This window comes from Chrysoperla carnea, chromosome 1 (assembly GCF_905475395.1).
Source record: "Chrysoperla carnea chromosome 1, inChrCarn1.1, whole genome shotgun sequence".
Lineage (NCBI taxonomy): Eukaryota > Metazoa > Arthropoda > Insecta > Neuroptera > Chrysopidae > Chrysoperla > Chrysoperla carnea.
The window spans coordinates 72,223,443-72,239,264 of NC_058337.1; the positions used below are offsets into that span (position 1 = coordinate 72,223,443).

The 15,822-nt window shown below is 29.3% G+C and overlaps 1 protein-coding gene across 1 annotated transcript; it reads left to right on the plus strand.

Moving 5' to 3' along the window:
- The first annotated feature begins 11,332 nt into the window (after positions 1–11,332).
- Positions 11,333–15,401, plus strand: LOC123290754. Its single transcript, XM_044871056.1, has 6 exons — positions 11,333–11,387; positions 11,444–11,663; positions 14,076–14,469; positions 14,597–14,702; positions 14,760–14,944; positions 15,192–15,401. The coding sequence occupies exons 1-6, from the start codon at positions 11,333–11,335 to the stop codon at positions 15,399–15,401; spliced, it is 1,170 nt and encodes a 389-aa protein (XP_044726991.1).
- Positions 15,402–15,822: the final 421 nt, after the last annotated feature.

Below are 15,822 nucleotides of genomic sequence, written 5' to 3' on the forward strand. Positions count from 1 at the left end.
TATTCAACTCTCATCACAGAAGATCAGTAATCGCAAGTTTATTTTAATTTTAAATTATAAGGATGTGAATCTGAAATTAATTACAAATATATTAACATCCAAAGTAGTGAAATATATGCCCGATTTTATAATCATTTTTCCAGTTAATTTTATTAATCATAATAATCATTCAAGTTTATTTTATTGCGAGCAAAATGAATTTCTTCATCCACAAACTTTTAAAATAATTTCGCGTGAAATGGATGATCCACAAATGATTTTATTAGACCTGTGGTTCACAAATAATAAATCATTTTTGCTTAGTAATAACTTGTTTCCTTTAAAAGCTCATAACTTGAATAATATACCTGTAAGTGTATTAATAATGCCAACATTATCCCCATACATAATTATTGAAAGTAAGTTGGTAAAGTCAATATTGTAAGGTTCAATATTGTAAGATTCTTCTAAGACAGTTATTCTTATTCAAACAGAAGATATTATTGTTTATCCAAATATACAGCCAGAAACAGCTGTCGATGGAATAGAACCCCGAATACTCCGCGAATATGCTAATCGATACAACATTACATTAAATTTTACGATTGGGGATGAATTATGGGGTGACATTTATTCGAATCGAACTGGCAGTGGCTTGGTTGGAAGTATGCTAGAAGATCGACTTGACATTTGCCTTGGTAATGGATGAAGTTCATTTCACGTTAAATAAACCATATTAAATTACAGTTTCTTTTAACAGCTGCATTCCAATCATGGCTTTCTATTGAAAAGCATCTACAATTTTCCATTAATACTGTACATGATCAAGTGCTGTGTCTTGTGCCTTCACCTGGGTAATTTATTTTTGAAATATTAGTAAAACATTTTCGTGTTTTTATTCTTTGAATATGTAGCTATAATAACAAAATATATATTTAATCTAATTCAAAGTTTTTTACTACTTAATTCTCAATATCAATATATCTTGATTTTTGAGGGTTTTTAATGGTTCGAAATCAGAAACATTATAATTAATTATTTTAAACTGACCACTCTCTTGTTGTAATATGGACACCCAACTTCTTGCTGACATCTTTTCTAAGGCACACAATTTAATCGATAGCATCGAATATCACAATAAATAATTGGCCCGCTTGGTGTCCTCATATTTGGAAAATATTCACTCTTCTGTCACTAGCCCAATCGATATTGAGTATGGATCATCTGAGGAAATTTTAAATATTTAAAGAAATTTAAGTATAGGAAGATTCCTGGTGATGATGTCGCATTATCGTCACTTGGATAAGAACGAAGTAACCGATTCCACCCACATAATATAATGTAATTGTATATTTACGAATGTAGTTAAATAAACAAAGATTAACAAATAATGATGAGGGTCCTCTGTTATAGACATATGTCAGAGAAACGGAGGTTAAACCCCATTATTATTATTATTATTATAAATTCAAAACTCTAATCTGTGATATAGATATTAACTTTTGTGACAGTTACAGAATTTTTGATGTATGCACCTTTTTTAATTCTTACTGAATAATTATTTTTTCAGGAGTGGAAATAAATTGGGGCTTGTAATATATCCGTTTTCCTTATCATTATGGTTATACTTAATATTTTCATTGTTTCTTTTGACAGTATCACTTAACTACTGTAAATATCAAATATTTAAAATAGTTTATAAAAACAATGCAGAAAATAAAATATTTAATGGAACTTTCAAGTCATTTTTCATTATTTATCGTTTACTTCTACAACAGTCACTAACAGAATTTTCATTAAATCAATTAAAAAAATTACCACTAGGTTTCTTCTTATCATTAATTTTATTTCAAGCATTGTTCATAAGCTCAGCGTATCTAAGTGGTTTTTCAGCCATTCTAACATTGCCAATACAGGAAAAGGTAATAAAAACACGGCAAGATTTAATTGACAGTAAAATGGAGTGGGGATCAAATGATGAAGCATGGACTTATTCTATTTCTGATTCTAATAATGTAAAATAATATATAAAATTGAATCTTGTTTGAGTAATATATTGAGTATTATGGTTTTTTAGCCCGAGGATAATGAGTTGTTAAAATCGTTTAGAGTTTACGATGATAACAAATTAAGAGGTTTGCCTCCAAGAAGTTTTGCGTATCTTGTGGATGAAACAAACGCTGGTAAGTTTTAACTTTTGTGTAAGATTTAAAAATTTGTTTTTAAATTGCTAATAATAGTGAATGTAAATGCCTCGCTCATAGAGCACATACCTCTTTGGCGAGCACTTGTTCAAACATTTATCGTGTTCAAAAGTATAAAACATATAATTCAATGTCTAAGCAATATGGCGGGGAAAGTTCTTAAATCATCACACACTAGCCCTTCTCTGAGTAAGGCTGGCTAAATATTAAATATGTAAAATAAATCGATGTTGTTTTTACAAGATCGATTAATAATTTTTTTTTAATATTTAAAATTTTATTCTTATCATTAGTTGAATTTTTGAAGTTTTGGATGCAGAACCTAAAATAAAGTTATTTGAAATAATTTTTGTTTTAATTTCATAGGTGTGTTTACAGTTCCAAGCTATGTTCCCGAAGATCTTATTAACGAATTACAATTGATGAGCGAAGCGATTTATTCTGAACGTATCTCGACTGTTTTTCAAAAAAGCTCACCATTTGCTAAAGAGTATAATAGTATTGTATATAGATTACGTGAATCTGGTGTTATATTACATATTCAACAACAAGTAATTAAATAGTTTAAAAGGTGAAATTCCTTGTACACAACAGAAGTAACTATAATCACTCGGCCGATCGGAGCTCGACTCCAATCACTGAGTACGTTCTTGTAGCATTTTCGGTTTGATCCTATGATTCTTGATATATTTTACTCACGTTATTCCATGAATTCCATTAATTGATTTTAAAAAAGTCGACATTTTGAATTAAAATATTTAAGCCATGGACTTTCATACGCGGCACAGGAATTTCTCCTTAAAATTGCATTTTTTTTTTTAAATAATTAGCTTTGTTTTTAGGTCCAATTAAAATATTTAAACTATTCAATACAATTACATTTAAAAACCAAAGGACGTATAAATAATAATTTAAATGAAGTATTTACAGCAGTATCTTTTGTTGACGTAGAAAGTATTTTTTTGGTATGGTGCTTGGGAATAATTATTTCGTGTATCAGCCTCATAATTGAAATAATCGCACATCGAAAACAAATATCTGTAATACAATAAATTTCTGTTTGTAAAATTTCTATCTGTGTATTGATCTATGCCTACCTACCTGTTTTTTCTTATGATATCAGCACCTTTAAGTGATAATAACTAAATTTGCATTTATACATACTACATCTTTATCTATATTCAGTATGTCCCAGAAGTCCTTAGCCACCCTTCAATAAGGGCTTTCTTCTAAGTTAAATTAGGTAAATGAATATGTTTTGAAATGAATATGAATATATGTCCTTGTATGTCAGTTAAATCCTATCATGAGATAGGGTTTTGCGGTGCTATTTTGACTATCAGTCAAAGTGCGTCAAAGGGGTCAAATTTTATTTATTTTTAATTTTTTTATTTTATTTTTTCTTTTTTAATTATCTTCGAGTCCTTACCTCCCATCCAAGGTGCTTATGATATACCCAAAAGTAGTGAACAAATTTCGCTTGCAACATTTTCTGGTATCTAATTATAAAATACCCCCATGGTCTAAGTGTGTCCCACCCCAGGACATCGACTCTAACCTTAAAATAATGACCTCATTAAAATGTAGCTAAAGAACTCTATACACATTTCTATACGACAGTTTTTATTTAAATTAATTTGCAACGAGTGCCCATTGAAACTCATTAGCTGTTTGATCCAAATCCATTACACACATCAAGTGAAATAGTTTTTGTACCGCTAGCTGTTTATTGCCATAAAATACGAAAAAATTTAAAAGCCACTCGAGCTGCACTTTCAACCAATAAAATTTGTTGCAATTCATAAAATTCGTAGCAAATGTGCTTTTGTATATAGTTACTTTTTAATTAGATCTTTTTGTCAAGGTAAGGCATTTACGGAAAAAAATTGATCTTTAGGATGGAGCTTGTTAAGTTAAAGGTAACCTTGATTTCGTTGCTAGTAAGAGACAGGAGACCGCTTTATATTATCAAATTGTTTCATACAAAAACTTACGTGAACATTTTGGAAATATTTTTATTTTTAAATAATCCACTTTTGACAAGCAGAAAACAAAAGTATGTTTGTCAAAAGAACATAAAACTGTTGGTGAGCACAGTTTGTTAAAATTTGGTTAATAGGAAGATAAAGTGTTAAAAATGCATGTATGAGCATCTAGATCTACAATCCTAGGTCTTTCATTTGAGTTTTGAAAGTAATATTAGACTTTTGTAATAAATAGAGACAAAATTTTTTAATAGAGGCCTTCAATTTTGCCACAGTATACATCCTATCTCCATTAATACTTTTAGGGCTGCCAACTCTGCCAATTTTATCGAGAGACAAAGGAAAACGGTAATCCAGATTTTAGATTAACTTCAGATTTCAAAAATTAAGCTAACGCCTATTGAAAAAAAATTTTTCCATGCATTTTGATGGTATTTAATTTTTGATGTTGTTATCTATTTTTACATTAAATAATTAAACTATACCATTAATTATTATACCCTGTTATATATGTTACATCTATCAAGGTATACTAAGATTAGTCCCAAGTTTTTAACGCTTAAAGATATTGATGCTACGACCAAACTTTTGGTATAGGCGTTCGTAAAATCTTCTGAAGAGTCCATTTCCACTGATACACGAACACAATTTGTTATACGAATTTATTATAAGAAAATTTGACACACAGTGCACACCATCAGAAAGACGCAAATAAACTGTAGGTACATTCTTAAAATATAAAAAATTTTTATCGTGTGTAAGCGCTCATAGTTTTAACTAAAGCAAACATTTTACTTTTGAGGTATTCGATTTCTTGATTGAATAAAAACATTTGTTTTATTCTTGATAAAAAATTATTTAACTTTATTATATAACTCGAAAACAATTTTCTTAAATTAAGAGAAAGTAATTGCTTAGCCCAAACTTTTATGTCTTTAATAGTTTTAAATACCAAATGAAATAAAATGATTTAATCCTAACCTAAAAAATTATTCGACCAGTCTTCAAAAGCAACAGATTTTGGTAATTTTTGGGTCAAAATTACCTTATATACTAAGGGTAATCGAAATTGGATTTAAAAAAAATTTTATTGCAATTTTTACAATTTTTTAAAGGGATACCCTTTTGAAAACCCCTTTGAAAAATCGAGAAAAACGAAAAAAAAATTTGATGGTTTTGGAATTTGATGAAACTCTGTGGATAGGGTAATTTTTATCCAAAAACTATAAAAATCAAGTTAATTTAATGATTGAATGCAGAGTTTCTAGGATGTCGCAATTATTAGATCGATTTTAGTCCGTATCTCAAAAACTATTCAACCAGTCATCAAATGCACCCGATTTTTGTATTTTTTGAGTCAAAATTACCTTATATACTGAGTTTTATCGAAATTTGAGATAAAAAAAGTCTCGATTTTTTGCAATTTTTTTAAGGGGTACGTACCCCTTTGAAAAAATCGAGAAAAACGCAAAAAAAATTTTGGTTTTGAAAAAAATTACAAAAATTAGATTAAGTTAATGCAGATGCAGAGTGTTTGAGATATCGCAATATTTGGATCGATTTTAGCCCGTATTTCAAAAACTATTCGACCAGTCAACCAATGTACCCGATTTTTGTACTTTTTGAGTTAAAATTACCTTGAGCTTTATCGACATTGGAGATTAAAAAAAAAAATTTCAATTTTTGCAATTTTTTTAAGGGTTTTACTCTTTTTATATCCTTTATATATAAATACCCCCTAAAAAAATCGAGAAAATCGGAAACAAATTTTATTTGATGAAACTCAGTGGATGGGGTAATTTTGATCCAAAAAAAATAAAAATCAGGTTAATTTAGTGATTGGACCTATAGAAAGTTACAATGTTAGCGAGTATCATGGGCTAAAACTTTATTTTCAAAAAAGTTAAAATTTAAAATCCATAAAATTGTGAACAAAAGGAAAAGTTAGTGAGGGCTATAACGTGATAGTCTTTATTTTAAAAAAGAGAAATTGTCCAGCAAAGCGAGCGGATTTCTGCTAGTTAAAGAAAAATATAACAACCTAATTTAAGTAAAGAAGTGGCTGGAAAGATGGCATCCTCAAAAGACACATTATTTACGTTAACCTACCCTCACGCGTGTTTTAATCCAATTTGTAGAAGCTGTAAGATGTTTATAACCATAAACGTATCGAAAAACCCCATAAATGTAATCAATTTTCTTAAATTGTCATTATTTATGAATCACAAAAATATAATTATCAATCGCTAAACTGAATTATTATTACTAATGCACCCATAGATAGATACACATTTACATATATGTATATCGTTTCCATGGAAATCACGTATATGTTTTAACAGCATTCTCAGCCTCCAAGTCTGAACCACCACTCTGGCCATCACTTCACCTCACAATTTTCCTCCATTCAATTTTTTGGCGCTGATGGTTCCGTATGTTTTCCACCTTTTACAACCATTTTTCGTGCGCCTAATCAAGTCGTCAAAATATGTCATAACTTTTTTCATATACTTCCGCAAACGAATCTTCGCACTCCTTCAGGTAAATGTGCCACGCGCAACCGTTCAACCAATACACTATTCTTTTTCGGAGGTAACAAACTCCTTAATATCCAACTTATTTCTAGCCTGGACAACAGTAAGATCGACGTTCAAAGTAATCATTTTTTCAAAATTGTAACGTTGTACCCCACGAAGATTTGATAAACCAATAAAATCACCACCAGATGAATTCCTTGAATACTTTGTTATACTTAAATGTCTATGGCATTAACTATTCCACAGATAATTAATTTACAATTTTGATTTTCCAAATATATTCACTACTAACATATTTAATAAAAAATTATCAGCAACTGCAATGATCATCCATGTACATGTCAATAACTACATACTTTATATATGTCACCCAAAAAAACATTGCATTGAGTTGAAAACTAAGTCAAAACGTTAGTAACCCGCATGGTTGGAACTTTAATTTTACTACTGCGATTACGCGGCTCTAAAGCGCATTTAGAGTTTATATTTCGAGGTATAACGATGAAAAAAATTAAGTTTTTAAATTACCCCTTAATTTTTCACTTTTAAGCGTTGAATGCAAAAAACCGCATTTTTCTAGCATGTATAGAAGAAAACGGGTGGTCTTAGGGTTAACCCGAGGCGAAGCCGAGGGTAACAAACATGAGATATGAGACATTATTTACTTGCTCCCGTGGTGTGTTTATAATTTTTCCCCAGCGGAGGCGGAAAGTGGCTACTTCGTTTGTCCACTGGGCAGAAAGTTGACACTTTCTGCACGGAAGTGGGAAAACGTAATTTTTTGGGTGTTAGGTTGTTTTTACGATTTTCTGGGCGATTGCAGTGAAAAAATGTATACAAATATATGAAAGAAAAAATAAGATAAATTAAATTGTATTAAAAAGAAAAGAAACTCGTAACCATCCCATCCACAAATTTTCAGGGAAAAAGCATATAAAAATTGATAGATAATATTATAATAATAATAATAATAATAATAATAAAAATTCTTTATTAATTCTCTTTTTTTACAATAGTCATTGTACAGAATAAGTCAAAAATAATAGGATGGGGCATGTGTAAGGAATGGGAAGGTTGTGCAGCTATGGCTGACTAAGTTAGGAACTATCCCAGTATTCACCTATGTGCAAGCCAATGGAAAACCATAGAAAACCATTGGCAAGGATAGCCGGCATCCGATAAACAAATGCCTACCGAATATCATAAGTGATTCGGTTGAGGATAAGGAGTACAATTATACTCTGATGGAGTACGCATACAATAAAAAATGAAAAAAAAAAAAAAAAAAAAATCTGCAACATTACAGACGTCAATGAATTATATTCCCAGCTGAATAGATACAAGATCAAAGAGCAAAAATTCATTTAATAATAAATGAAACCAGCTCAATATCAATTAAGAAACTAATGTAATACTACGATGAATATAAAACTAAGTATCATTCAACTGAGATGTCAAATCCGTAGGAAAAGAAAAAAAATTCCCACAGATTGTTTACAATATAAATATAAATGAGATAAATACAATCTGTTTATAGAATGTAAGTCACAAATAATACGTGCTTACTAACGGATACCGTGCTCCAGGCTCAGGAAAAAAAAACCTCATCCATAGAGTATGGACAGCTGTTCAACAAATACTTTTTTACTGCAGTCACAAAGTTCGATCCATCTTTTACCATTATATTATTAATGATTTTACAATTCATGAACTTATTGTAGATTTTTATGGCCTGATTACGCGGCCCAAAATCGACACATTTGTATAATAACTGTATGTAAGAACACATGTTTGTTCCAATTACATATTGCAATTTCATACTAAAAATTATTTTTTAAAAAATAATGTAATTGTTTTATTGTTTTTAATAAGAACGGTTTTTATTCTTCTACAAAGATATAATAATACAATTTTTCTAAGTAAACATTTTTAAGCAAAGACCGCCTAAAAATTTGCTATTAAATTATCAAATTCAATTAACTAATTTCTTAAACCAATTGTATTGTACCTTACTTGTTGGTTTCAAATAATGATTTGATACCGAGAAAAATATTATATTATTAATAACTCTAAAGTCATTATATTTTAAAACTACTATTATTAAGTTCAATTTATTATTTAAATAATTACGTTCAATTATACCAATTTGGCTATCATACAAATAACTTGGCAATAATTACAATATTGATAGGTAACATAAGTAAGTTTAAAAATAACATTTTTTATTGTAATTATCATTAATTATTGCAATTACTCAATATCATTACCAACATGATAACTAAATGCGAAAGTAATTTTTCTTGTCTGTCTGTCTGCTTGGCTTTCGCTGCTACTATAATATTTGGGTCACTACATTATTGATGAAATTTGATATTTGAATAACTTGAATTGAAAATCCACACTACTTTTTTAAATGATTGACTGAATGGTTAAGGCGAATTTAATGAAATTTGATATGTGGGTATCTGGAATACCTGAGATAAACTAACGCTACAATGAGAAATAAAATTGAAGTAACTAAATTTTAATTATTTTTCAATATTTAGTTATCGAAAACCATAAAACAATCGTTTGATTTTAGTTTTTCGATTTCAACTAAAAAAATAAATAACCTCTATAAAAACTATCTTAGAGTTGAAAATTATCTACTAGTCTACTTAACAAGTTCAAATTGCCGAAGTATAGAAAACATGGTCGCAAAAATACGTGTGATAGCTCGTTGGATTCGGTATGATGCATAGAAAAATTTGCCAGAAGCGTTTTTCAGCACACAATAAAATTAAACAGTTATAGATGAAAAAAAAGATATTTATTTTTTCGCTAATATTTCATAAAATAATTAATATCTAATAAATTTTATTAAAAAGATTCTTAAAGAGGAGGTAATTTCCAATAAAAAACTCCCACTCCCTGAAGTCTAACTTCATTATTTATAATTTTAATTTAACGCTGAAAATACGTTTTTGCGTCATTTTTAGATGTTGTTATATCATCAAAAACTAGTATCTCTACTAACCAATGTTTTTTAAAATATAAAAATTTTAATTAAAAAATTTTAAAAAGTTATGGTGTATTCTGAACATAATAAATTCTAACAAATTTATTATCGTTGGAATTTTACCTTAAAGTTCATTTTTCAACAAGTTAGACAATAGACACTTTTCATGAAAAACAGAAATGCTTTTTGATAATTTTGTATGAAAATATAGGTCGAGTAGAGCCTGTAACTCAAAAATAACGCATTTTTAATAATAAAAACACTATGAAAAAAATTGTTAAAAAGACACAATACTTGAAATATTTTAAAACGATTTTTCAGCTCCACCGCACACGTGATCTGTGATATCAATGCGACAAGCAATGACAATAAAACAGTGTCAACAGTTGTATTAATATATCACTATTATCAACTTTAAATGACGTCAAACCAACCTTCGTGTAACATCGTGTGTTTCCGGATCGTTTTCGCCAATTTGAATTTTAATGATTTTCATTGTCTGTTTTCTAGGTCATATGGCTTCAAAAAAATCGGGGAAAAAAATTAGCCCATTTATCAAGACATTTACTTTCATTTAAAAAAAATGTGAAAAAGGTCTATTGTTTATTCAGAAAATGTTTTGGAATTTCGTTTTCTTTGTAATCTACAAAACAATGACGGTGGTGTACACCATATTTTTATTGTATTATTGTTGTTCATTTATCATCGTATTTTTATATATTTGATTTTAGTTTTAGAAGGTTTAATGTAACAAAAGCGAATTTCCAACGCAATTGAAACCGGTCTAGCTAATTCATTTTGTTAATAAACTTAGCTAAATATCTTTGAATTTCACAGCCAAGCGAGCGGGTAACAGATAGTAAATAAAAGAAAATGAAGATTTATTTCATGTCTAGTCAAATAATAATTTAAAATTTTTTCTCCTCCCGCATAGAAGAAAATGTACACATAGCTTAGAAAAAATTGTCTTCATTCTTTTCATTATTACTAGAATCTGTATGTGCTTTTAAAAAAATGAATGGCTTAGAAATTCTTTTGAATTATCTATTTCAAACTTATTTCTTAAATCAGTCATATTGTACTGTTTTTGTTTCAAATAATGATTTCAATTTTAATTTTATAATTCCTGTAATTACAATTAAATCAACCTTAGTTGACACAAATGAGACGTCTCAGGATTATACTCAATTTCAAAAAGCACTCTTAAATTCACTTGACCATGGTTGTGATACATTTATTGTTTACAATTCAAATTTTCAAGATTTCCTTCAATATTACGATAATAGCTCTTTACTTTCCATACAAAGAAGTGGACTTAGAAAATTTGTTTTTGTAGTAAATTACCTGGATGTTGATATGAAACTAATAAACGGCATTCTTACATCAAAATTAATTAAATACATACCAGATTTTATAATTATTTATCCAGATGAACTCTTAAATGATAATAAAAATTCAAGTATATTTTTTGATGAACAGTCTGAATCGTTTGATGTGCAGACATATAAAATAGTTACTAGGGAGATGGATGATCCACAATTGATAGAATTGGATTATTGGTTTACAAGTAATCAATCTTTTTTGTTTAATGCCAATTTGTTTCCCTATAAAGTTAAAAATTTACATAAAATGCCGCTAAATATAACCACAGTTCCAACATATTTACCATACGTGATGTTAGACGGTACATTAATTAAATATTATTATCAAAGCATGAGATTATGCAGAAATTTGTTTTAGGGGAGGTTATTGTTTATCCAGATAAGGAACCTGAATCAGTGGCAGATGGTATTGAAATACTTGTATTTCGTGAATTTTGTCGTCGGTATAATATGACATTGAATATATCCATTGTAGACGATGGTTGGGGAGATGTTTATCCGAATCGGTCAGCGACTGGACTGTATGCAGGAATTATGACCGATAGATTAGATTGCAGCTGTGGTAAAGACATATTAATGTAAATTAAAAATGAAATATAATCACAGAACTTATACAGGGTGTTCTGTTATTGACTGCAGATCGTCGGCCTACAGAATAAGCTCATAAAGACGAAGAAAAATGTCATTTACCAATTTTGAATTTGAGCCCTAGTTTGGGCGCTACAGGTATGGCAAAAATTGATAAATTTGTTCATTCACTGACTATGATTCGATAACCAGCATCCAATGATAATCAGTAGATATTAGTATATTTCATTTAATACTATTCAACTAAAGAAGGGATATGAACTGATTTCAATTGGATTATATCATTTTGAAAAAACATTTTAAAAAAGTATTTGATTGGTTTGGTCAAATCCTACTTTTTTTATTTTTATTATATTTTTCCAAGAAAACATTAGATTCTTAGTAAAAAAACAAATTAGGTCATAAAAGGCGTTGTTTTAATTAAACGTAAACAAACAAAAAAAACGCATATGCTGACGTAATTTGGTTTTTTACCAATTGCATTTTAAGTTTTAATAATTTTGTTTGTTTAATTTGTTTTTTTACTAAGAATCTAATGTTTTCTTGGAAAAATATAATAAAAATAAAAAAGGAGGCAGGATTTGACCAAACCAATCAAATACCTTTTTAAAATGTTTTTTCAAAATGATATAATCCAATTGAAATCAGTTCATATCCCTTCTTTAGTTTAATATTATGGAATGAAATATACTAATATCTACTGCATATCATTGGCTGCTGGTTATCGAATCATAGTCAGTGAATGAACAAATTTATGAATTTTTGCCATACCTGTAGCGCCCAAACTAGGGCTCAAACCCAAAATTGTTAAATGACTTTTTCCTTCGTCTTTATGAGCTTATTCTGTAGGCCGACGATCTGCAGTCAATAACAGAACACCCTGTATAAAATAAATCGGCATTAGATTTTCTGAAAATAAGGGAAATATAATACTTCATGAAGAGCAGAACAAAAGCCCTTAGTTTTGTATAATTAAGGGTCGAAAAACATTGGCGAAAACTTTTGTTATTAATATTATGAATTACATTTAAATAAGTAGCAACAAGTGTTAAAACGCATAGCACAAAAGAAGCGTGCGATTTAGAAACCGCTGCAAAACAAAAATTCATAAAGTTTTCCAAATTAGCTAATCAAATGAATATTGAACCATATTGTAGTTATTTTTTTAATTCAGTTAAATTTTATTAATTTTCTTAAATGTTTATATAATTAACTTGGCAAATGGAGTAGTTAAAATACAATTTTCCTTATTTGGTTAAAAATACGATTTATAATTCATTTGAAAATACAATTGAGTATTCTGACTTAGAAAAAAATAATTTGGGAAAATTAATGGCTTTTTGTTTTAAAGCAATTTATAGGTCTCACAATAAATTGCCCCAACCTGTAGTCATATTTTTCAACTTTTAGCGAAAATACCTAAAAACTAAGAACTTTTACTCTTTGTGGCCGTGTAAACTTTCGTTCTCTACACGGTTCTTTAAAAATCTCACACTTGCTTGCCCCACCCTGTAGTTATATTTTTCAATTTTTAGATAAAATATCTGCAATCTAAAAACTTTTACTCTTTGTTGCCATATAAAGTTTTGTTCTCTAAACGGCTCTACTCTTAAGAGCAGAGCATTAACATTGTCAAGTTCTTAGAAATTTTCACCGAAATTCACTTTCTCTAAGACTTCTGCGTGGTTGTTTTGATATATAAAAAAAAACTAAAGTTCTATTTAAGGCTGAGCAATTGAGACAGAATTTTTGAAGATATAAGTTTCGAAATTTTTTAGTACCTACTTTCGACTAAAGTTTTAGGTCTACTTGCTTCCTTTTCGTAAAAATGTATAACAAATGTATTTTTTTTTTTAAATTTGAGGCTCCATTGGCACTTGGTTAAAAACATTCATATTCATGGAATTTGCTATAAATACTGTTACTACCAAAATATCGTGTCTTGTACCAATTCCTGGGTAAGTTTTTGTAATAATATTAGCTTTTAGTAGTGGGCCCTAGAAGAATTTGAAAACGCTTATGGTATGTGAATAACAAGACTTAAAAATTACCAATATTTACTACTACCTGCAACCTCCCAGCTTAGTTAGGTAGTTCTAAGTTGCTAAGCCTTTGTTGCCTTTAATATTGGAGACTGTTATAATATGAAAACAAAACTTTTGCTATTCAATATAAAAGAGAGGCATCTTACTCGCGAGGCAAACCTTCTTACGGATTGGCTTTAGGCAATTTTTTTTTTACTCCTCTATCTTCATGTTATCCAAAGACGTTTTGATAAAATTAATTAAAACTTTCAGATTAAAAGATAAATTTAATTTGGTAATATTACCATTCACCGGAAATTTATGGGCTGCAGTGTTATTTTCCACAGTTTTCTTAACAATTGCATTTAATTACATCAGTCGTGTTACTGAAACTATTTATAATGAAGAAAAAACAACCGTTGATCAAGAAATTGTCTTTAAAAAACGAACATTATTTGAACAAGTTAAGTCAAAAATTAAACCAGTATTTGATGATCTCAGCGAATCATTCTACATTATTTATGGCATGAGCGTTTTACAACCTCTTCCAGAATCAGCTGAATATTTTAATGGAGCTTTTCGTAATTTACTAACATGGATTTTATTACAAACATTACTAATTTCCACCGCGTATGTTAGTGGTTTATCATCAATTATGACATTACCTCAGTACGATGCACCTATTAAAACGCGACAAGACTTAATTGATAGCAAAATTGAATGGGGTGCAGACGATCTTTCATGGGTAATTACCCTTGAAGAATCAAATCAAGTTAGTATCCCGTTAGTATACGAATATATTCAATTTCATTTAAATTAACTTTTACTTTAGTACGAAATACGAATTGAACCCCCAATTACCAGATAAGGATAAGTACTAAAATAGCATTTTTTTGCAGCCCAAAATAATTGAAATGCTGAAAACATTTAGACTTTATACGAATGAACAATTAACAAGCCCTGATAATAAAAACTTTGGTTTTATGATCGAAGAACTAGTCGGAGGTAAAATTTTTAAAGTATTTTGGCGTGAAATAACACAAACAATAACATGTTTTTCAGGTACTTTCTCAATTCCCGAATATGCAACTGATGAAGTCATCCTTAGATCACAATTTATGGTTGAAGAAATATATTTTGAAGGTGTTCGAGCAGTGTGTCGTAAAAGCTCGCCATTTTTACCATCTTACAATAAATTAGTTACGAACTTAATAGAATCTGGAATTTTATTTGCTATTCAAGAACAGGTAAATAAAATTATTTTCATGCTCTTAGTTTACTTTATATTTAACTGAAAGAGATGAAGACAGGAAAAGAAACAGTGCTATTTAACGAAAATTAAATGTATTGGTATGAACGATACTCGAGTCTGTCCTGTTGCGATTCTCGGTAATTAGATTCATTACCCACCAGGCTTAAATCCCTCGCCTGGTTCTTCATCTTTGTTCACCGTAACCTCTGTAATCTGTAATCTGTGTCTATTTTATATTTTAGGTTTCTTTAAAGTATTTAAAATTTTCAACGCAATTACATCTACAAATAACAGGACGTGGAAACACCGGTGAAAACCAAGAACCAGTGGTGCTGAGTTTTTATGATTTAGAAGGAGTCTTTGCAATTTGGTGTATTGGTATTTTAATATCATGTATCTGCTTTGGATTTGAAAAGTTTACTGATATTAAACGAAAATTAAAATATTATTAAACCATACACGTAAATGATCATAAGGCGTGTGACTAGAGACTCTAGAATTAGAATCTGATTATGGGATAATTAGTTTTAATTGGGGATTCTCTTTCTCTCTCTAAATTTGCATTTCTTTGGATTCCTTTATTTGGTACCCCTATTGTCGTTGCTCTAAGAAGATAGAGATAAAGATAATGTACGCACTATTACCATGTTTGCAAAATTAATAATCACAGAAAGTGTGCGAGATATAAAACCTAAGTACAGAAGTTAAATTCATTAAATCAAGAACATTGAAAGAAATCTGAGCTCATAAACGTGAGCAGCTGAATTCAAAATATTGTACCGTAAGACACAAGTCTAAGCGTTTTATAGTACTTCGTCTCTCCCTTTGACTAGAGAAAGTGTGTGTTATCTAAACTTATTTAACCAGAAAATG

Bases quoted from the DNA above. Each gene is read 5' to 3' on its own strand.
- LOC123290754 (XM_044871056.1), top strand. From the start codon at position 11,333: ATGCCGCTAAATATAACCACAGTTCCAACATATTTACCATACGTGATG. The intron at 11,388-11,443 runs GTACATTAATTA...AATTTGTTTTAG, and splicing joins ACCATACGTGATGTTAGACG to GGGAGGTTATTGTTTATCCA. The intron at 14,703-14,759 runs GTAAAATTTTTA...CATGTTTTTCAG, and splicing joins GATCGAAGAACTAGTCGGAG to GTACTTTCTCAATTCCCGAA.